General features: G+C 34.5%; 2 protein-coding genes across 5 annotated transcripts; one reads left to right on the forward strand and one right to left on the reverse strand.

Moving 5' to 3' along the window:
• The first annotated feature begins 335 nt into the window (after positions 1-335).
• Positions 336-14,678, forward strand: LOC108209532 (pre-mRNA-processing factor 39-2). 3 transcript variants are annotated; one of them, XM_017380489.2, is made up of 13 exons: positions 336-488; positions 664-708; positions 1,386-1,483; positions 2,620-2,849; positions 3,652-3,819; positions 4,319-4,679; positions 4,815-4,958; positions 5,598-5,750; positions 5,834-5,950; positions 7,639-7,719; positions 8,091-8,240; positions 9,089-11,011; positions 14,247-14,678. In XM_017380489.2, exons 1-13 carry the CDS (start codon positions 446-448, stop codon positions 14,478-14,480), a joined length of 3,747 nt encoding a protein of 1,248 aa, XP_017235978.1. In that variant the 5' UTR covers positions 336-445; the 3' UTR covers positions 14,481-14,678. The 3 variants fall into 3 exon arrangements, with proteins under 3 accessions (XP_017235978.1, XP_063944284.1, XP_063944285.1); XM_064088214.1 differs by lacking the exon at positions 3,652-3,819; XM_064088215.1 differs by lacking the exons at positions 336-488; positions 664-708; positions 1,386-1,483 and having other exon boundaries at positions 2,706-2,845.
• A 2,205-nt stretch (positions 14,679-16,883) lies between these two features.
• LOC108210191 (uncharacterized) lies at positions 16,884-22,223 on the reverse strand. Of its 2 annotated transcripts, none has more exons than XM_017381476.2 (7): positions 22,132-22,223; positions 19,758-20,003; positions 19,504-19,634; positions 19,226-19,334; positions 18,654-19,127; positions 17,725-18,062; positions 16,884-17,321 (listed from the first exon to the last, which is right to left on the reverse strand). In XM_017381476.2, the coding sequence occupies exons 2-7, from the start codon at positions 19,918-19,920 to the stop codon at positions 17,163-17,165; spliced, it is 1,374 nt and encodes a 457-aa protein (XP_017236965.1). In that variant the 5' UTR covers positions 19,921-20,003; positions 22,132-22,223; the 3' UTR covers positions 16,884-17,162. The 2 variants fall into 2 exon arrangements, with proteins under 2 accessions (XP_017236965.1, XP_063944286.1); XM_064088216.1 differs by lacking the exon at positions 22,132-22,223 and adding an exon at positions 20,674-21,179.
• Between the last annotated feature and the right edge of the window lie 244 nt (positions 22,224-22,467).

Consider the following 22,467-nt stretch of genomic DNA (forward strand, 5'->3'; position numbering starts at 1 on the left):
CATTAAAATCCGATGGTATTCAATTGGGATTGTTTAAAATCCATTAAAATCTGATGGTATTCAAATGCTGATGGATTTTTTTTCATTTCATAAAATGATGGATTTTGTGGCATTCTTCAGTGTATTTTAAGTTTTTTGAAATCCCACCAAATTCAATGGGATTTTGAAGCATTGTACCTAAATCCTATCAACTCTGCGACATTTCATCAAGAATCCGCACAAAATCAAAATCTCATACAATCCATTAAAATCCATAGACGAAAAACAATGCATTAAAATCCTAATCGAATACACCCCCGTAGATCTGGATGTGAATAAAAATTCAAAACCCCAGGCCCAATCAACCAGCCCATATAAATATCTATAAGCCTTCCTCTCGTTCTGACAAGACGGTGACCCGAACTGAAAGCCCATAAACAAGAACCGTTGCGTTGTTTCTCCGACCATGTTCTCTCTGGACAGTGGACACACACAAATACACAATACAGGTACGTTGTATTGAATCCATATTTAAGTTGCAATTTAGCATATAAATATATATATAATATAATATGTTATATAAATTGTTGTAATGTATTGTGATATTAATGGTGAATTGTTATATGTATATTGACATGTGATTCTGCACACTTATATTACTAAATCTATGTGAATATGACACAGGGGAGTTGGTTGCCATGGAAACAGAAGTGGAGGTTTTTTCGGAAGGTGAGTTTCGAATGATTCTCGATTTTTTCTTGATGTGATAGGTTGATAAATTATTTTATTTATTGTTTTAGTGATTTCGAAATTACACGTGTTCTTGATTTGGAGCTACAATTGTCGGACATGTCTCGTTTTTATGTGGATAATTAATAGAAGTGTTTGGATGGCAAGAGAAGTGGCTTTAGTCTAATAGGTTGTTTGTTTAGTGTGAATGATGTTAATTAATTTACTCTGTATCTTGATTATCAATGTACTTGAATCTTGTGGTGGCTTGCTTGAATCTTGTTTGGTTCTGTAAAATGGGGAATTACGGGATGTGGAAGAGGTTAGCTTGGGTTATAGTTTGGACAAGTTTTTGGTATGCCAGATCTGTTAATGGGAAGATAATTAGACGGTTTGTTTCTCTGCAATTTAAATTAGGCTTACATTGAAGACTAAACCATCTCACATGAGTTGATGTTGGTATTGACAAATGACGTACACTTAATAGTTGCTGGCTGTCAACAGGTTCAATATATTTTAGCTAACTAATGACTATCTCAAAAAGCAATCCGGATTTTTTGTAAGACAAAAATAATCATTTCTGTGTATTGGGAATGACAGTCTTCAAATTACGTAAAACATAAAGTACCTAGTCTGTCAAGATGCAGTATAATCTTTTCTGTCACTTTAATTTGCAGGTGAATTTCAGAGACAACTCCGAGAAATGATATGTAAAGGTTCATTGGATTTTGATGCCTGGACTGCAGTTATAACACACATTGAAAAGTACTATCTGGTTAGTTACTTTCCGCTGTGTGGAAAACATGTTATATATGTACCGAAGTTGATGATGTTTGCTCTTAAAGACAACAGACGTGTCTTCTTGGCACAAATTTCTAATGATTTGCTATTATATGGTTTAGTGTATATGTTAACTTCTTTGGGTTTAATATATTATTATTGTGTTAATCCCCTACTAATAGAATATATTAAAGGACATAGAATGAATGACTGCACCCTTCAATTACATCCTGGGGCTCTTTGCAGTCCAATGTAATGTGACACTGCAGACTTTGTGTCTTTTTATGTTTTTGAAGTGAAAATTCCCATACTGTCACGACCTAACTGACTCTAGAGTTATACTGTTATAGATATATTAATATTAATATATTATGAATAAGGACTTTTCAGGAGGTGATTGGTCAAACAACAATGATACAAGTATGATGTTTTAAGTTCTTTCCCCCTTTATTGGCCTACATTAAAGGGTATTGGCCGTTTGGGTGAGTTTAAAATAAGTGGTTCTTGCTTAAAGTAAAAAAAGTGAAGTAGAAGTTAGATGCAAGGTAAGACTTATAAGTGATTAAAGTGTTTGGGAAAGAAGTAGAAGCCATGAAAAAAAAAGTAAAAAACTATCCAGTTCCTCCACCACCGCGAACCCCAGTTAGATTCAGGCATGCTACACTTTTTAGTTATTGGGAGAACCCAAGTACTCTCTTTCGGATTCAGGAAACAACTCTCAGAGATCTTTTTTCCTTTTGGAAGATACAGGAGGGAAACAATCTAGCTTTTTATAAGTACTTCTTGACTTTTTACACAAACGGTACGAATAAGTGCTTCTAACTTATAACTCCAGAAGCCGGGCTTAAAAGCCCGGGCCAAACAGATAAGAATATCAACCTGCATAAATCACTATTTTCAAGAGAAGCATTATCCTAATTATATACCAACCTGCATAAATCCGCTGCTAGAACAATCAGATAAGAATTTTACCCATCGATTCTTAATATGCTATTATTTTAAAAATAAAATGTGTTAACATGTTAGAACCCTTCTTTTTTGTTATAGTCTGATCACAATATGACACTTTACATGGCTTCTCAGTTTATAAGCCTGCTTGTGGTGATAATATCCTCAATATGACTAATGCAGGATGATATAGATACAATCTCTCTAGTTTATGACTCCTTTTTGTCCAAGTTCCCTTTGTGCCATGTATATTGGAAGAAGTATGTTGATCACAAGACACGTCTATGCTCAGTTGACAAGGCTGTTGAAACATTTGAACAGGCAGTGCAATCAGCAACATACTGCGTTAGTTTGTGGGTTGATTATTGTACCTTCAGCATAGCTGCATATGAGGATCCATCTGACATTCGTAGGTAACAAAACTGTGGAAGTATTATTTGTCTCTGCCTTTTCAATATTCTGTATGATAATATGGTAATGCAATTTCGGCTCTCTTTTTGTTTATCAAGGAAAATGCAGTTTTCAACTATTAACAGTGTAGCAATATGATACTATAAATAATAGTTTTGTGATGAAATTTCAAGTTTTAGTAGCTGTCTAGCTAGCTTTCCTAGAATTTTCCTTTTTGGTACCATAACATTAAAGTATGCTTGTTTTCCTGCCCAGATTAGTGCATAGCTGCTCCAACTGGCCTTTTAAGTTGTGCACTTATGCCATTGGTTGCCCATGATGGATGTTGTCGAGTAGCATCAGTATTTTACACCTATATATCTGGCTTACAAAAATAAGCACTTTGTGCCCTTTCTCATATAGATTTTTTATTTAAATATAAGGTGATTAAAAATGAGGTGACATTCTTTCTGAAAGAAAATTATGACTTTTGACTATCAAAACCATGGGACCCATATGTCAGATAATAGTTCAATTATCAGTTGACTTATTAAATAGGGTGTTGCTATTGATATTATTTTAGATAGATCTTCTTTCTCAGGTTCTAGGAGCTGTAGTTATCACTAATTGAACTACTGTTTGTCATTCTCGCCAATTGAACTGTAATATCTTATCCGGGTAAATATCCACTTGCATGTATTATCATCTGATATTCAAAAAGAAATATTGCACCTCAAAATGTATTAATATGATTCATTCCATAAGACTGTAAATTTCATCTGCTGTTTTCCCCAATTTTATAATGCTTTTAAATGCATCTGGCAGATTATTTAAGAGAGGCTTGTCCTTTGTTGGAAAGGATTACTTATGTCACACCCTGTGGGATAAATACATTGAATTTGAATGTTCTCAGAACCAGTGGAGTTCTCTTATAAGAATTCTGATTCAAAGTTTGAGGTTTCCAACGAAAAAGCTGCACAATTATTATGATAAGTAAGTCTTACACCACAGTAGTATAATATTTCTCTTGAAACCTTTTGCAGTATGGAATGATCGCTACAATATTCGCTTCCTTTAGATGGGGTTGGACATGGAAAGGCTATATATATATATATATATATATATATATATATATATATATATATTCAGAATTAGTACTTATATTTCCCCAGTATAAAGGTGCTAGTGCTTATGATGTTAGGTCTCATGCTCTGTTAATGTTGCCTGTTCCTGAATCCTGATGGTCCTTTTCACACCCGCACTCACATAAATTGATCCAAAAATCGGGTTTTGGTGTCAAGAAGCTTGCTATTGATTCTCCTATAACCAAATTAATTAAGAATTTACAATCTGTTAATTTATGGGTCCTAATTGTTTGGTATTATAACCTTTCAAGGAAGTGTGAAATTCTTTTGTAAGCTATTTTTATGAGGTTTTGAGGCTTATAGAAATATGCCTCTAAAAAATCTGCACTGGTTTAACACTTCTTCAGTTTTAAAAAGTTTGCTGCAATACTGGACGAGGAGAGGGAGTCCATGAACATTAGCAGCATGGAAGTAAAAGCCGAAATTCTCCCCTGTGGCACAATCGACATGTCCGAAAGTGATATCGATAACATCATTAAAAACATGCAAGATCCGTCAAATAACTCTGGGTGCACCAAAGCTCTGCAGAATTATCTTGCCACAGGAGAGCAGTTTTATCACAAAGCATGCCAGTTGGAGAAGAAAATACATCACTTCGAGGCTTCTATAGGAAGGCCCTTTTTCCATATGAAGCCCCTCGATGACAACCATCTTGCAAGTTGGCATAGCTATTTGGATTTTGTCGAGAAACAAGGAGACTTTGATTGGGTCTGTCGCTATTTATTTGCAGTGATTTTATATGTGTGTGTGTGTTATATATATATTTATATATATTTAAGTGTTCCTATTATTGTGTTGGTTCTCTTCAAGTCATTACTGTATTTTAAATCCGTCTGATTGCAGACTCTGAAAATTTACGAGAAGTGCTTGATTCCGTGTGCAAATTACCCTGAATTCTGGATGCGTTACGTTGAATTTATGGAAAGCAAGGGAGGACGTGAACTATCGAAATTTGCCCTAGAACGAGCAACTCAAGTATTTTTGGAGGTATGCCTTTGATTGTTGTTGCTCTGATGCTAACAGAATTGTCTCATATAAGCTCTTAAATTATTCTCCCTTATATAAATTTGATATTTCTTCTATATAAGTATAGTTTTTTGATAATAAGGTGTAATATAAAGACAGGGCACTTTTTTTTTTGGTTGAAATACACACATTTTTAATAACAGAATTTCTTTGTGTTTACCAACATGTTGCTCCTATCATTCCTCTTCTATAGGGTTTCAGTTTTTTTGTACTTAATGATGGCATATTGAAAAATTGGCGCTAATTGTCTTGTCTGCATAATTTTGTTAAAGAACCTGGCTAATTTAGAGTTCAGCAGTTGTTATGGTTATTTCATCTTGTAAGGACTCATTTCTATTCAAATCCCAGTTGGCCTGATCTCAAACAATATTTCTAGGATTCTAGGGACGGAGTTGGTGACTAATACGATTAACTGCTTGGGAGACTAATACATGGTCAATCTTTTTTGTTTTCCGCTTTTCACGTCTGTTTTATGTACCTGTATTTGCACAACTAATGAGTCATTTTCCTTTTGTGGGAGAAGGTACGAAGGTGCCATATAGTGAATTGCTTATCAGATAACTATTTTTGTTTACAGCCTAGCCAGTGTATTTTCTGCAGAAAGCACCAGTCATCCATATTTTTAATGCAAGGTTCAGGGAGCATATTGGGGATGTACATGGTGCACGTGCTGCCTTTCTCCAAGGTGATAAAGATTCAAATTCCTATTTTGTTGAAAGTGTCATAAAGGCAGCGAATATGGAAAAACGACTGGTATGCATAATGCACCTGTTCTTATATTGGTTTATGAATGTGTATGGATGTTTTCTCGATAATTTTTTTGTCAAAACTTTCAGGGAAATTTGGCAGCTGCTTCCAGTATTTATGAGAATGCACTATATATGGCAGCTGAGAGGCAGAAATTGCATACTGTCCCACTTCTCTATATTCACTATTCTCGTCTTAAACACCTGGTAGGCTGGCAATCCATTCACATGTAAAAGCTTTAGCACAAGTACCCTAATAACTGATCTTCGATCCAGTATGCAATTCTTTACATGAGAAATCCATGAAATATGTATATTTCTTTGCATGAAAGTTCTATGATATCTCTTCTTAGGCTCTATATTGGATTTTCTTATACTTCTCTCTTGTGTCGAGAAATGGCACTATATTCATTATCTTTTGCTAAATATTATCTGGTTTTCTATAGCAATAAATAGCCTTCCTTCAACCACTTTTTTTGAACACCTACCACACTCTTTTAATAAGGCATACATATTCTTGCAAATTATAATGTTTACGAGCCAACTTGGCCAAATGTAGGAATGTTAGAGAATTATCATGGTGACTAACCCTTTGTCTCCATTAGTAAGCACTTCTTATCTGTATTTTGAAAAGTATTTTTGGTGTTACTTTAATGTTGTCTCTAGTCCATTCAATTTGATCCAGGTTTCTGCAACTAATTCAGTTTTGCTTCATACTGATTCTGCTCAACAAAAGTATCAGACATGATGCTTTCTATTATTGAGAACTGACTGACATGTATTTCATGTCTGCTGGTCATTCCCTTTATTCTTCTGTCAGTTCTGTATAATTGAGATTACTTTCTTGATATTGAAACGTGAAAACGTTGTTATGGAGGGGTTGATAGAATAAAATTAGGGTAGATAACACACTTACATTCAGATCACCTCTTTTCTTTTGAGCAGAAATGAGGTACATTGATCACATTATATGTAATATGTAAAACAGTTGAATCGAAGGAAACAGTCGCGCTACATGAACCACCTATTCCTGTTTAAAAAGTCATAGATTTGGACGGGAATTTGTTTTTGACCCACTTGAATCTCATTTTCTTCATGCGATTACCAGAAGCAAAATATCTATTTTCAATACACTATTTCTTGCCCCCAAGTACATAAAAATAAGGTGTAGATTCAACCCATGAATTGATCTATGTCAATTACTTTTATATTCATAACGTAAAGTCTCTGCAAGTGTAGACTGTTAGGATGCAATTAACAGCTGTAAATCTGGGATGTTAATATGTATATATCATCTATATCTAGGATAGTGAGATGTTATTCAAACTGATTCTGTAAGTGGGATTGGGAGATTTGTGGGGTGATGCTGATAATTGAGGCGTTGAGCAGGTTGTTTAATAGCTGAACTTAGCTCGAAATATACAGGTAATCTTTTGTAAGAAGGATCATTAAGAATTCTCTCTAAAATAAGAGAAGCATCAAGAGTTTAGCAAATCCCCTCACTCTGGTCTGATGTTTCTGAAAACTGCCACAAATTGCAAGACCTAGGTTGTGCCCTGTATAATCTTATGTTTTGCTGTTTCAGAGAGCGACGGTCTAGCTTTGCAGTGATCAATTAAGATATATTGAAAGTTAATCTAGATTCAAATCCACTCTGGAATATTATATATGCTTGTTTGTGTTTTGTTACTTTGAGTCTTTCTTTAGTAATGTCTTTGTTACCGATTGCCTATTATTGACTAATTGTCCCTGACAACATAGTGACAGACCAAAGTCCTCTTAGTCTAGCGGAATCTCCCTCAATCCCTTCACGGGATGTCAAGAATCAAGGGTCCGAATCTTGGCATCAAGATGTTCTAGCATTTACTGTGTTTTTTTTTTTTGTGATTTGTTAGATTGCTGCAAATGCAGACAAGGCTATTGATGTGATGCTGGATGGTATTGGGCATGTGCCCCATTGCAGATTACTTCTAGAGGTACCTTTATTTAGTCTCTTCATTCCTTGTCTGATTTTCAGAAAAACAAGAGCCTTAGCTTGGACTTGTTTATATTTTTGAGTGGTGAAGGCATATTTCATTCATATATTTTTTCTAATTTCATTAAAATTAAATCATTAAGCCATATCTTCCATTCTAAATATATAAGTTAAGAAACAGTTAGCCAGCTGGTTATTTTCCTGGACAGTACAAGAATTAACTTTTCACATAATATGAACATTTTAGTGCATTTTTGAACTGGTAAACATATTAAGTTATCCACTGCAATATTCATGTGGCCTATAACAAAAAAAATGATAGTATATTGTGTTTGTCATATATAATTTGATAGTTTTGTGTTACTTGTGCAGGAACTATTAAAACTTTTAATGATGCATGAAGGGTCAAAATACATGACTGTGGTGGACTCCATTATAGCCAACACAATAACAAGCAGGCCAGATATCTCTCAAAGTTTAAGCACTAAAGATAAGGAAGAACTATCATGCTTGTATTTGGAGGTTGGTGCTGAATTGGAAGTTATCTTTGTTTTTCCTAGTCATTAAGTTGACCATTTGGAAGGAAAACTGAATATCCCATGCTCTCTCTTCTATGATTTGATATTTTCCATAGCCTTCACTATGCATTCATTTCAGTCTCTAAACTCTTTATAATTTCATCCCGGCCTTTATTTTTGAATATGCTTCTGGTCCCTAAAGTGTCTTAATTACACGTCTGATGCTTGGTTGATATCTGATGATTAAACTGCATGTACCGTGAGCCTGTGCAATTAGTTGAAGGCGACGTGTCTTTGAGATGAAGGTCCTCTTCTTTATTTAAGACTAAAGTCATATTATGCAATAATTAAATATGTTCAAGAGCGGTTTATGAACCTGATCGAGGATATGTCAATGCTTGTATACGTTATCTTTTAAGCATAAATTGCACATCTCTACAGACATTTTACCCCATCTATTCAGGCATGTGTTTATTTTTCTGAATAGGGTCTGTATAAGGAACAATATTAAGAGCAACTAAGGGGGCGTTTGGATGGCGGGTGGGAATGGGAATGAGGTGTATGGGAATGGGTATCCCATGGAGTGTGTAAGGAATGATTTACCCACCAAGTGGGATTAAGGTTCCCATTCCATACAAAGAAGTTACTAATCGAAACACCAACACATGGGTTTGAGGTTTTGATTTCTGTTAACCGGGCTCATTAACCATGATCTAAACGCCCCCTAAATATTGCTGTATTTCTGTTGTATTCTTCTTCTACTTATTATTTTCTAGAGCTTCTTTAACAATTTTCCAAGAGCACATGTATGTATTTTTTTTTTCTAATAGTTTAATTTTGCTATTGAAACAGTATGTTGATCTTTGCGGAACCAATGATGATGTAAGGAAGGCGTCGAAGCGTCATTTAAAGTTGTTTCCACACTTAATACGAACAACTACCTCTAATAATAATCCCAATGCAACACATCAGTTGTTACACATGGCCATAGAAGCTAGAAAAATGAAGACTTTTTATCAGCTACCCAAAAGTAATGGTCCAGGCCATCTGATCCAGATCCCTGTAGAAGAACAAGAACTTTCAACACCAGAAAGTAATGGTTTCGTTCCTGACCTGGTTGTGGCAGAAAAAGTGCCAAAAGGAGATGGCAATGGTGCACAGGAGGAGCACTTATCCCTTGGAAATGAGTTGCTCTCTATAGAAGATGTAGCTGAAGTCATATCAAAGCAAAACTTCGTGCATCAATCTGACCATGATTTCATTGGAGCAATGGAATCAACTCAGGATTTGACATGCAATCCTAAAATAGATGAATCTGAATTACTTAATTTTACCAATGGTTCAGCAAAGCAATCTGAACAAGCCACATCCAGATCAGAAGAGTTGATTCCGGAAGTAGAACAGTCCAAAGTAACAAACATACCATCAGAATTCTTGCAACAATGCTCTAGTTCTTCAGATATTCATGAGATGGAAGCTAATGAGCTAGAAAATCATCCAAAGCCAGTTCATATTATGGAGAAGGCTTCCCCAAGTTCCTGGGAGAAGGAATCTCATGATATTACAACCATGGAACTCCAGGATCATGGTGTAGCCCAGAGAAGTTCAATTTCTGATGGACAAATATTAGAGATTGGCCGTTTAGAAGAGATTCATGTTACATCTAACGCAAAAGGCTCTCCACCTACTAATCCATCTAGTATAAAAAACAATGTTCAGAATAATGACCCTGTAAACCTCTTATCTTCAACAAGTCACCAGAGTCTTATCCGGAGACAAACAGAATGTGAGGTGCCTGCAAACAGTGGAGAAAACAGTCCTCAGATTTCTATTAGTAAGGCGTCTGGTGGTACAAGTCCTGAATATCACGAACATTTAAATGGTGTACGACAGCATGATGATCTCCATGAACAGTGCTCAACTGACAAAATGGCTCATATTTCAGCACTTGATGTTAACCAAGGTGGTCATCAGTATCCCTCAGGTGCTGCTCCAGGAAATGTAACTGGTCATGCCAGGCCAGTAAAAAATGTAGAGAACCCAAGCCATGTATCTGCTCCGCTTTCTGAATCATCGCCTCAGCATGTTGTTTCCCACCCTCAAGCATTAATTACCCAAACTAGTGAATTGCACGGGCCTATTCAGGACAGCCAAGAATGCAATCAGATGTTGCAATATCAGTTACAGCAGCAGCAGCAGCAACAACAACAACAACAACAACAACAACAAATGCTTCTGCATCAACAGTATCAAAACCAGATGATACAATTACAGAACCAATACTTTCAGCTGCAACAGCAAAATAAACAACTCTATCAGCATCAGCTACCTCTGCCACAGCAACAAAATCAGCCACTGCCACAGATCCAACACCAGCACTATATTCAACAGACACAGCAGCTGCAACAGCCATCTTATCAACTAGAGCAACAACAGTATCTATTCTACCAACAGCAGCAGCAACAAGTGCTGCATCAACAACAAATGCTGCAGCAACTACACCCTGGTCAGCAGGAGCAGTGCACTCAATTGTCAGGACAAGAACATCAGACTCAGTTGCAGCATCATAACTATCAGTCTGAGGAGAATGTCCGTCAGCACAATGAACAATATCAACTACAGTGGCAGCAGTACCTGGTGCAACAACAAGCATATCAACAATATCTACAGCAGCAGAACCTACAACAGCAACAAGCATATCAGCAACTTCTGCTGCAAAACCAAGCACAGTTGCAGCAGTCTATTGCTTCAACAGGCACAGGCAACTATCTACAGGTACTTCTATGAAACCTTATTATATAAAATTCATGACCCATTAAGTACAAGATTTATTTTTAATCAGGGGTTCCACCATTTTGTGGGAGGTGGGGAGGGGCAGACTTGTATAAGTTGTATGGATTGTAAAATGCGCGGACCTAAAATCCATAACAATGAGACTATCTCCTGAAAACATATTGATGCAATATTTTTTGAGTGCCATAAAACCTTGATAAATGAATATTCGATAAATTGATAATCTCAATCAAATATTTATTTTTCTTGGTCCCAGATTGGGCCAATGGGATAAATTAATATTATTGCTAAATGCGTAAGATATAGTAATATTTAAAGAAGTCCTTAAAGGCCTAATAGAAATATAAAATAACAATTTCATTGAATATATTGATATATAACACTATAGGGTCGCGCTTAGTGGAGAACAGTTTTTAGCGTGAGAACACTGAGAAGACTATTGTTTTGCTGCAAAACAATACAACATCAAAAAGTGAAATTTTTTCAAAACAATTGTTCTGCACTTTCTAAGAAGTGTAGAACTATATTATTCTCACTGTTTTCACAAACAAAATGTTCTCACCTGAATCACTCACTATATAACACATAATTAATTTTATATATCTATACTATACTACTATCCAAGCCAAAACATTAAATGTTTGGTTGGTCGGTACTAAGGCTTACGGGCCTACTTAATTCATAACATGTTTTATTGGGTCTTTTTAATTGTAATTAAAACCCATTTTAATATTCTCATGAAAACATATCTCTTCGAGCCAATTTTTAATTAGCTTTTTGACGGGCTTAACTATTAAGAACTTATTTAAAATGTTAAATATAAATATTTATTTAACATACCTAATAAAAATATTAACCCAAATATGTTTATTAATTATTAGAAAACTATTTTAACTAAAAAATATCTTATGTGGTATGAGCTTTGTAATGTGATATACCCTCTCCTTATTACTTAATGGGGTCTGACAGGGTTAAATAAAGAATAATATAAGGTTTAGTCCCCAAGATTGTTCCAACCTCAACTTCTCTTCGAGCGAAATACATTTAGAGGGGAGACTTGAAATTAGGTGCGTTTTCTTCATACAGTTTTATTGTAACCTTGATAATATCACATAAAATGATCCTCAGTCTTAGATCTAAGAACTTATTTAACATGTCAAATAAAAATATTTATTTAACCCAAATATTTATTTAACATACCTAATAAAAATATTAACCCAGAGTTAAGTTCTATGGAGTACAAAAAAAATTGGAGTATTGGAGTACAAAATTTGATAAAATGTAATCTAGTCATCTAAATTTCAATTTTTTTTTGTCTAATAATATTTGTAAATATTTGACAACCTGCACATTATGTTCTGCAACATAAACATCGTGATCAAATGGTGGAATAATTACTTTTTAAATCATAGGACTCTATATTCTGCAATATAACTAATAAGCAGAACAATAATCTTAATACTTGTTAAAGTTGAAAGATATTAATGATTAATTGACAATTATGTGCGAGACAACTTATAGATGATAGATTATATCAAAATTTGGATAATCAAAGATATTATATAGGATCAAACTAAAAAATTATGATTTGTACTCCAATACTCCAATGTTTTTATGTACTCCATAGAACTTAACTCCCCAAATATGTTTATTAATTATTAGAAAACTATTTTAACTAAAAAATATCTTATGTGGTATGAGCTTTGTAATGTGTTATACCCTCTCCTTATTACTTAATGGGGTCTGACAGGGTTAAATAAAGAATAATATAAGGTTTAGTCCCCAAGATTGTTCCAACCTCAACTTCTCTTCGAGCGAAATACATTTAGAGGGGAGACTTGAAATTAGGTGCGTTTTCTTCATACAGTTTTATTGTAACCTTGATAATATCACATAAAATGATCCTCAGTCTTAGATCTAAGAACTTATTTAACATGTCAAATAAAAATATTTATTTAACATATGTAATAAAAATATTAACTCAAACACGTTTGTTAATTATTAAAAAACTATTTTAACTAAAAGATGCATATCATTTTAGCATAAATTTATCTTTACAATAAAATTAAATATTAAATATATACGATAAAGTTAAATATATTAATTTTGATTTTGGTTCATGAACCAATTAATTGACTATTGTTTGATTCATGGACCTATAAATTTTTATGCATGTAGCAATATATATTTGATTTGTCATGTCTATATGCATACTAGATTTGGAAGAAGAAAGTCATATTGGGTATAATATATTGTGTTAATTAATAAATATTAATTTTATTAATAAAATAATAGAATATTCATTAATCAATATACTAATAACCTCGTTAAAATAATAAATTTTTCCAGACCCAAGGATATTAATATATATAGGTTTTAGTGTACATCGTCCTTGATGTACCAAGCTTGCTATTCTAGGAAGATAAATGGTCTGAAATCATCTGGCCAGGACCATAGGAAATTAATAAATGCCAAAACTATAATTTGTTTATATGCTTTACAAATTACACGTACTACTGAATTTGAAACAATTGATTCCGGTTGCTGAGCCAAGACTGGTTGTTTGGTACCAACTTGTCCCCATTAATATTGAGTTGAGCAAAATAAGGCCCACCCAAATTTTTGTATTGGCCTGCTTTTAGGCTATCTCCTGTTATTCTGTCAGAGATGAGACTTGAGAGGTGGATACATCATTGTAGGAGATTTAGGGTCCCAAAAAGTAATGAGTTTTCTTGCACTACAAGGGAAGATGGTTACACCCATTAATATGGAAACCTCCTTGGCCACTATCCATCTACATTTTACTTTATTCATCTGTATCTGTTTTGCTTCCCATTTTCTACAAGCTAACTAGTTTTAGTCCACTACCTTCTTTGAAGAAAAGCGTGCTCTGTATTTACTGTCACAAACCTAGTTTCTTTTCTCTACATAATAACCAGATAAGACAGGAGCTAGATCAGACAATTTTGTATAAACTTTGAGATGACAGCTTTAATTTACAATTTACTTGGTAAGTAATGTAGAGTGGTGAATTAAGTGTCATATTCTTTTCACTGTTTTTGCATGCCATATGATTTCGTAGGGACCTCCCACACATGTATTCTACATGGTTGGTTTTATATGTTTGTTTAGTTGTTCCTTGCTACCTCAAGGTGCTGCAATTCCTCAATTCAGGGTTATAGGATTTCTAACTCGTATCTTACTATATGTCATTCAGGGCCAAGGGCCTATCCCGCAATGTGATACAGATGCAGCTGGACTTTCTGAAGATCATACACAAACCTCCCCAGAGGGCATGGAAGAACCACAAAATGCAGTTAACTGCAGGCCTGATTTCTCTCTGCGTCCACGACGCCACAACCAATCCTCACACAGGGCTTCACGAACGGTCAACACACCTCTCTCGCCCACTTTAAGTGATCAGTCCCCTCTCAGTCGATCGAAAAGTTAGATAATGGCCCTCCTGGTCTTGTATGAGTTATTTAATCTGTCAATTAAGGTGATTGAGTGTGGAGCTGTGGCAGTTGGAACTTCTACTAATGTTCAACGATTCATATACATAATATTGCATGGGGGTGCTGCTGCTGATACCTCTTGTTGCCCTTTACTCGCATGTCAGTATCTCAATATATCTTTAACCTTGAACATAGACCGCTTGCAATTAGGGCTGGCAATTTCGGGTTTCGGGTCGGGTTCGGGTCGGGTTGACAGTCGCGGGTCAAAAAATTTACCCAACCCGAACCCGACCCGAAATTGCCAACTCTCATTACATTACACACACACACACATGCATATTGAATAAAATATGTCAATATATTTTTAAAATGCTATTTTGAAGTAGTGTATGTGAATAGTAAGGTATACCCAGATTTTATTTATAATGTCAGAGCAAACTAGCAAAGTGGTTTATGCTACCACTATTCTAACATGTTAAATTAGTAAGTACGAGTATATATTTTGGAGAACTTCGGTATATATTATGTGGGTTTATGTACACTTTTTTTTTTACATTGTTAGAAGATTTTGATTGGTGAAGTTTTTGGGCCTGCATGGATTTTTGTTATTAATAAGATTAGAATCTATAAAAAAAATTCGTCATTTAAACAGCTGTAATTGTGTATTAATGGACTTACATCGACTAAAATTGATTACTACGATAAAAAGAGAGGCTATGGCATTTGACATGAGTACATACTATATTGCGTTAGCGCTGTGCATAATGTAAATATGTCAATGTCGAATTAAATTAATCACTTTGAGATTGACCGGATCATTGGTTATTTTGTATTATATATCACATGCGCGAACTGCTCATCATATTTCATGGTATATATAACTTTAAAGGTACGCGTGTTGATATTTCAAAATATTAAATTTTTAGGTGTGAGACTGATATCCCGTATTATATAATTAAAGTTTAATTCAATTAATCTATATTTCATGAAATATTTTTATATAAAATACTAATTCAAAAATATATAAAATATATACATATTCAGTTAGAACTCAATACAAAAAATTTGTATATTTTATATGCTTAATATGTTGTTGGAAATATAAACCTCCAAGTTAGTATCTTTAGTGCTTTCTTTGAGAACAACTTCTGCTACTGTTTAAAAAAATATTTTCATTAGTCTGTTTATTAAAATAATCCGGTCTACACAATTTAGTTTATATTGAAGAAATACCCTTCACCCTGCCGAACTACCGCAATTCCTGGTATATGTAAAACTAGAATTTGCATGTCCTTGTTAGAGCAACTCCAATGCACCCACTCCTTACCTATATTTAATCTACATGGACAATATTTGAGGATTGAGAACAAAAAACACAACTCCAACGCAACTCCCTATCCCTCATTTATTTTAGGTGAGACAAAGTTCAACCCCATATTTGAGGGATGAAAAAGCAAACCCCTGTATTCTCCATGTCATCACCAGCTCATATATCCTCTTGTTTTTCTGTCATTTACCACTGCAATTTCTCTCTCTATTTCGGTTGCATATGTGAATTTGAAATATAGGAGATCAATATAGAGAATACCATTGGAGCAAAACAATTTTTTGGTCCCCTATATATTAAGTAACCATTATTATATAATATTTTAGGGGTTGAAAATAGGGAATTGCATTGGGCTTGCTCTTATAATCTCTGTCGCTTTAATGATTCACAAAATATAATATATATAACACTGTAAATTGGAAATCATAATATAACAAGTTCAAGCCCTCATTTTGTATACAAAAAAGTGCGTGTATCGCTACATTGACATGAGTGCTGCAATTGAACAAAGTCAGACGAATTCTATGCATCGAATAGACATGACCACAACCTTTAGCCAAAACTAAAAGGATTTTATTACCGGGACATGAGTTGCAAACACATTGCCAAAAAGTTCATATGAAACAAGTAATCCATCTACCCGCAATACATTTGCAGAAAAAATCTGTTAACATCTTCATGTGCACGCTAGATGAGAAGACGAGGCAGGTAGATTTGTAAAAGCAGGTGTTGTGGAAATGCAGAATTAGTATGAGGCGATAGTACGCTGCTGGTTTATGCATTTTCCACGGAATATCATCTGATTTTTCTAATATAGCTAGATGGAATAGGTAAACAGATAATCTGGGTTCATATAACATATGTCAAGGTCAATAGAATATTCGAAGTCAAGATCAAAAACAACTAGACGCAAGAACTTAAAACGTACAACATATCTTTTACATAAATCTATATAGAAACAGGTGGTACACTTATGGGTACAAATTATCAGCAAGTAATTACACACAATTGCAATTACTATCTAATAAGTGAAATTTACTGGACAAAAATTATAATCAGAAAAACAATTAACTGCACACCAAACTGATTTTTACTTTGTATACACACCTTAATGTTAAACAAGGTTCTATAACTGTACATTGCCATATATAATCCTTTAAAATACTGCTCACTTTGTTATATCAATGCCTAATGGGATATTCTAGGAGTTGTTATATCAACTATTTATTGCAGATAATATAAATGAGAAAGAAAATTGAGTATTGAAGACGTGAGATCTTTTATGCTAATAAGACAACCGGAAGGACCAGTTAAGTTGAAACAATGAGAATTGATGAATGGCTATGGATTCTTATTCCATGTTACCGAATTTCTTCGCTATGATGGGGCGTACATCTTCAGCATCAACCAGGGTCTCTAGGAAGGAGAGTAATGAAATTAGTGCAGAGTCTGATGGGTCACCAAACCAACTCTTTATTGGGATTCCATTATTTACTTGCAAACGGAAAACCTGGAACAATCACAAGAAGCCTTAGTAACTGGAAAAAATTAGCAAGTTCCCACGAATTTTAGTTCTAGAACATATGCAAAGATATCCAAGCACATAATTTCATCAAGTTTGTCGATTAATTATTCTTCAAAATGCTTCCACCAGTTGCATCAGGCAGCAATAACCAAAAAAGAGAAAACAATCTAACCACTTATGACAACTGATATGGACAAAAAGCAATCCAAGTATGTTATGAATGGCTAATGAATTATCAGTAGTTTTTTTTATCCTCGAATTTGCAACAAATATAGGACATGACCAACCAGTGGATATAGAATAGGTTTTAATTATTAATACACAAGGGAAAAAGAAAAACAAAGTAGCTATTAAAGGAAAACTAACAACGCTGACTTAACAAAAGTACCTGAGGAGAATTATCAATTATGGCAATCTTTGCAAGATCAATACCCAAGACAGTCAAGTCTTTGGTGTAACTTCCATCTGCAAATATGCATGATTCACGATAAGCTCGGCGTGAAATAATGTTTTGATTTGGATCCAATATATCAAGAAGTTGTTCAGCATAGATGCTTTGACTGGCCGTAAAGACTATAATTTTAAACATCTCGGCCACTTTCCCTAAGAATACGTGGAGGTGAGGCCTCTTTTTCACATAAACAATGTGCTCTTTCATGTTAAAGGAGACAGGAAAGGTAAAATCCGCATCATCACAATGATCCAGTGTGGAGTGGACAAGTGTTTCTGTATACATAAAGCAAGAACAGTTAGATGTTGCAAAGAACTAATTCTAATTAATTTTTGCACCTAATTTTTTCATGCAGGTAAAGTATATAGCTCGTCGACGTTCGAAAACAAACATCTAAGAGTAACCTAGACAATGTAAAATATATCCATAATCAAATAAAACTATCATATGATCTCTACGTGGTCAATAAAACTATCATATGATCTATACGTGGTCACAGCTACAATAGTTCCAACCAAGAACCCCAATGGAAAACTAATATAAATAAAAGATAATAAGCAATTAACCATGAATTAAAACCTCTTTTCATTTGAGACTTCCTTTTTTCTATCACAGCCTGACTTTTATATATTTATAAATTTCACTATTCTTTTTTAAAGTTTTGAATTATATGCATTTTTTTTTTGTAATGATATGTATAATATGATTCAGTTATACATTATACTATTAATATTTGATAAAAAAAATTATTACACAATTAAACTTTAGATCCCGTGTCGGTTTACCAGAAAACATCTACTAGTGTAAAAAGTAATAATGTTGTTGGATTGAACCACTAAGAAGATCTAAAGGGATCACTTCCATACCATCCAAGTCGAGTACCAATGTGTTAGACTTCTTTTTTAACAGTTGTTTCGGAATTGTGGTCGGCCAAGGATTTGTTCTGAAAAAAATGTCAGTATCCAAGCACTCTACTTGATCCAAATCTTGATAGGTATTAACAGATTCCTGATTGCTTTTCGACAGATGGATCGCCGAATACAAGCTTGAATCAACCGAGTCATCGCATAATGAGCTATCCTGCACATTGTTAGTTTCCAGGGAGTCCTCGAGGAATGGTAGTATCATGACTTCTTCATCTAAACATGAGTTACTCTCATTGGATTGGTAATCATGATAGGTAGCAGATCCATTCAGACCATATAGACAGTTGTTTATGGTAGGTAATTCAGAAAAAATCAAGTCTGAAATGTTGAAATCTGATATGTTGCAAGTTTGATTTTCATATAAACTTCTGCCATCCACTCTCGGTGATGAAATGCCAAGATCTTTGTCATTGCCTAGATAGAGAAATGCAAGAAGTTGCTTTATTTAGTCAAATAAACAATCCATCTCCCTCAGTATTGAAGGCATGACAATGGGTAAATATTGATTTTACCTCCAACACTAAGAAAATCTGTTTCCTTATGTTCATCACTGGACTGCATATCGACCGAGAAGATTGTTTCCAAGTTCGATGTGCAAGGAACTAATGCTGAACCCAGAATCTGCAGTAAATTGTGCCATCATTTGCATTTAATTTTTATTGACGAGATCAATATCTATTAGATGGCATCATGGAAGTGAGAGATAGGGAAGATGAATTTTCCATACATGTATCTACCATAAAAATGATGACTATTAACTTTTTAAAAGTATAGAATATATAGTATTTACCATTCCCAAATTAGTGTCCATGTCATTTAACGCAGACAGCTGTCTTTGAATCTCAAGATTTTCTCCATTGGGCATTGTATTGCATCTAGCTTCACCAGTGTCATGTAAGGATTTTATATTGGTAGAGAGAACTACAAACAACAAACACAACTTAAAAACCGGACCTGGTAATAAAACTAAAACATAGGGAACAATGGCCAAATATACTTCAGAATAAATCAGGTAGCACTTAGAGGATACAGATCAATACTCACCATCCTGTTTATTTTGAATACTCTCTGAATCTAACTCTTGTTGAGAAATATGGGAATGGGAGAGAGAAGTCTTTGAAATCATGGATGTCGGACAAATGTGTAAGCCATTTTTATCTCGTTGACATCCTGTAATCGACTTGGTTTTCATTTTCCGTGATGGCATTTAAACACTTTAGATGCATACAACAATTGCCACTTTGGAGCATCAGTGTGAAGCCAGATTCCTTTCAGCAATCAATTGAGTACCTGGGGACCAATCCATTTTCATAGTTAAGATACGAAAAAATTCCATTGAGTAACGAAACAGTAATACGTGACAGACTGACGGTTAAATATCTGTTGCAAGAAAGGAAACTGCACATATGTTCAAATACTAGAGGTACTAGCAAGTAGAAAAATTCTTAGAAAATGCTTTATGTAATGTCTCAATAGGGTTGTATCTCTGTAGCCAGGAAAAGTACTGAAATAATAATTCAGAAGCTTTAGTATGAAATAAGTATTGGACCGGAGTTTCTATAGACAAGCGATCTGTGATATGGTTATGTCCTGCCACGTAACTGCAGGTTTTCTAGGGGACAAACAGAGTGTGTCTGATCAAGAGGTATCTGTAAGTCGCAAAGAAAACCTAATGATAGGTTACTTTCGGAACTTATTTCAGTTCAGGTGGGTCTTTTTATGCCTTACAAGTTACAAGTAAGTTAAATTAAGCAAGCGGCCCCGAGCACTAAACATCTGAAATATTGACAACAGCATCCATAATACACAGATTTTTGCTAGAATATTTAGTTCCGGTTTTCCAGTATTTCTTAAAATGATGCCAAAGATTACCCCACTAGAGACAATTTAGTTACCGCACATGATATCACCTCCCTGGAGACAATATAGTAGTAATATATTAATTGATTTATAATTTTACCATAGCTATGAAATGTTGGCTGAATCTCTGACAAGGCATGTCAGTAATGATCATACTTTTTAAATAGGCTTTTAACTCCATCTAATAATTTGAAGGGGTTGATGGGTCTGAGACTGAGAGTGCCCTCGGGTAACACCCTGAGATTTTAACAGGTATAATTATAAAATGAGGGATATTGTTGTGAATGCAGGGGGCGGGGGTTTCTATTTACAAATATACCATTTCACCCTCAGGGCCATTTTCTCTAATTTGAAATGAGTGCATCAAGAATCTTAGGGTTTTTAGGTCAAAGGATAAACTATGCAATTATACTATAATTACATAAAGCATGCTTTAAAGAATCAAATCCACATATAAAAATAAGTTCTTCAGTAAATTTTAAATACAATACAAGTCCGAAGTATAATACCCCTAATTGTAGCAAAATGAATATTACAATTACAAGATATACACACAATCTGATGGTTAACAGTAATTGTTAACACTTGCTATGATGGAGTGCCATTACCATAATATACTAAACAGTATAGTAGTGTTCTAAACTGCCCCTTAAGTATACTGGCATCATACCTACATGCCAGAGATAAACCAGGCACTGGTGTAAGAATTGCATACAAATCCCGATGTCCCAAGTTTTCAAAAGAATTGAACTATAAAAGTGTGCCTCTCTGTCAGCCTCGTCTACCAATGTATACAACCAGGGGCAGAAAGAGAAGTATTCATGTTTAATGCTAAAATTCATGAGAAAGAGAGGATTCTTTTTATATGGTAGCACGTCACGCTTTTTGCTGAAATCTTGTCAACCCTAGTTCCTACAAAGTAGGTTCTTACCCAATGCAGATTCAGTTTCTATTTAACAAACCTTTCCGCTATGCTATCTAGACACAAACAATACCTCTTATCCTCTACGATTCGACTATTTCTATACTGGGTTTTTGCTCCACCCATCAAATTAACATTACCACAACGTAGAGCATTGACTACTTACATAACTACACGAGTAACTCAACTTGCAAACCAGAATCTCAGTTTAACCATATTATAGTTCTTAAGTTACCAAGATTTAAGTTTTTTGCAAGTACAAGTAGAAACAAAGAGTACCAAAATGAAGTCCACAAAACCCAGATCAAACAAATCCAACCACAGAAAGCCAACCAATTCAAGAAAAGCTAAATTTCAATCAAAAACTAAAAGTGAAAACAAAAGTAGCTTCATAATTAAAAAAGATTCAAACTTTAACTAACAAATCAAAAGTAATTAACACCCATAATTAAACCCCTAGCAACAAGAAAAACACTTCTAAATTCCAAGATTAACCTACAAAATTAATTACCCAACTAGTATACAGTAATCAATCAAACAAACAATAATAATTAACAGCTTTACATAAACTTTAATTAATGGTAAATTATATAAGTACATGAACTAAAGTTCATTACAAAGAATTAAGAAACATACCTGTGTGTGAATCACCAAAGTCTTCTATCTGAGACTTGTTTCTCTCTCTTCTAATTAATGTACACATATAATAATGTTATTGTGTGTGTTTGCATTTATATATGAAAAATGAGATGAAAGAATTTAACGGCCAGGATTGAATATACAGAATTGAGATTAGCTAGTAAGATAGTGCCACGTGGAGTTCAAAGCAGGTCACCATAGCTTTCCGACACGTGCTGTCTGGGGACAGATAGATGTCGCGGGAGAAAGGCGGCTTTACGTGTTTTTTAAACGCGTGTAGTGTACGCTTTAAATATGGGCGCTTAAGATAAACACTGGCTTCTCCCGCTCAGG

This window comes from Daucus carota, chromosome 2, assembly GCF_001625215.2.
Source record: "Daucus carota subsp. sativus chromosome 2, DH1 v3.0, whole genome shotgun sequence".
Classification (NCBI taxonomy): Eukaryota; Viridiplantae; Streptophyta; class Magnoliopsida; order Apiales; family Apiaceae; genus Daucus; species Daucus carota.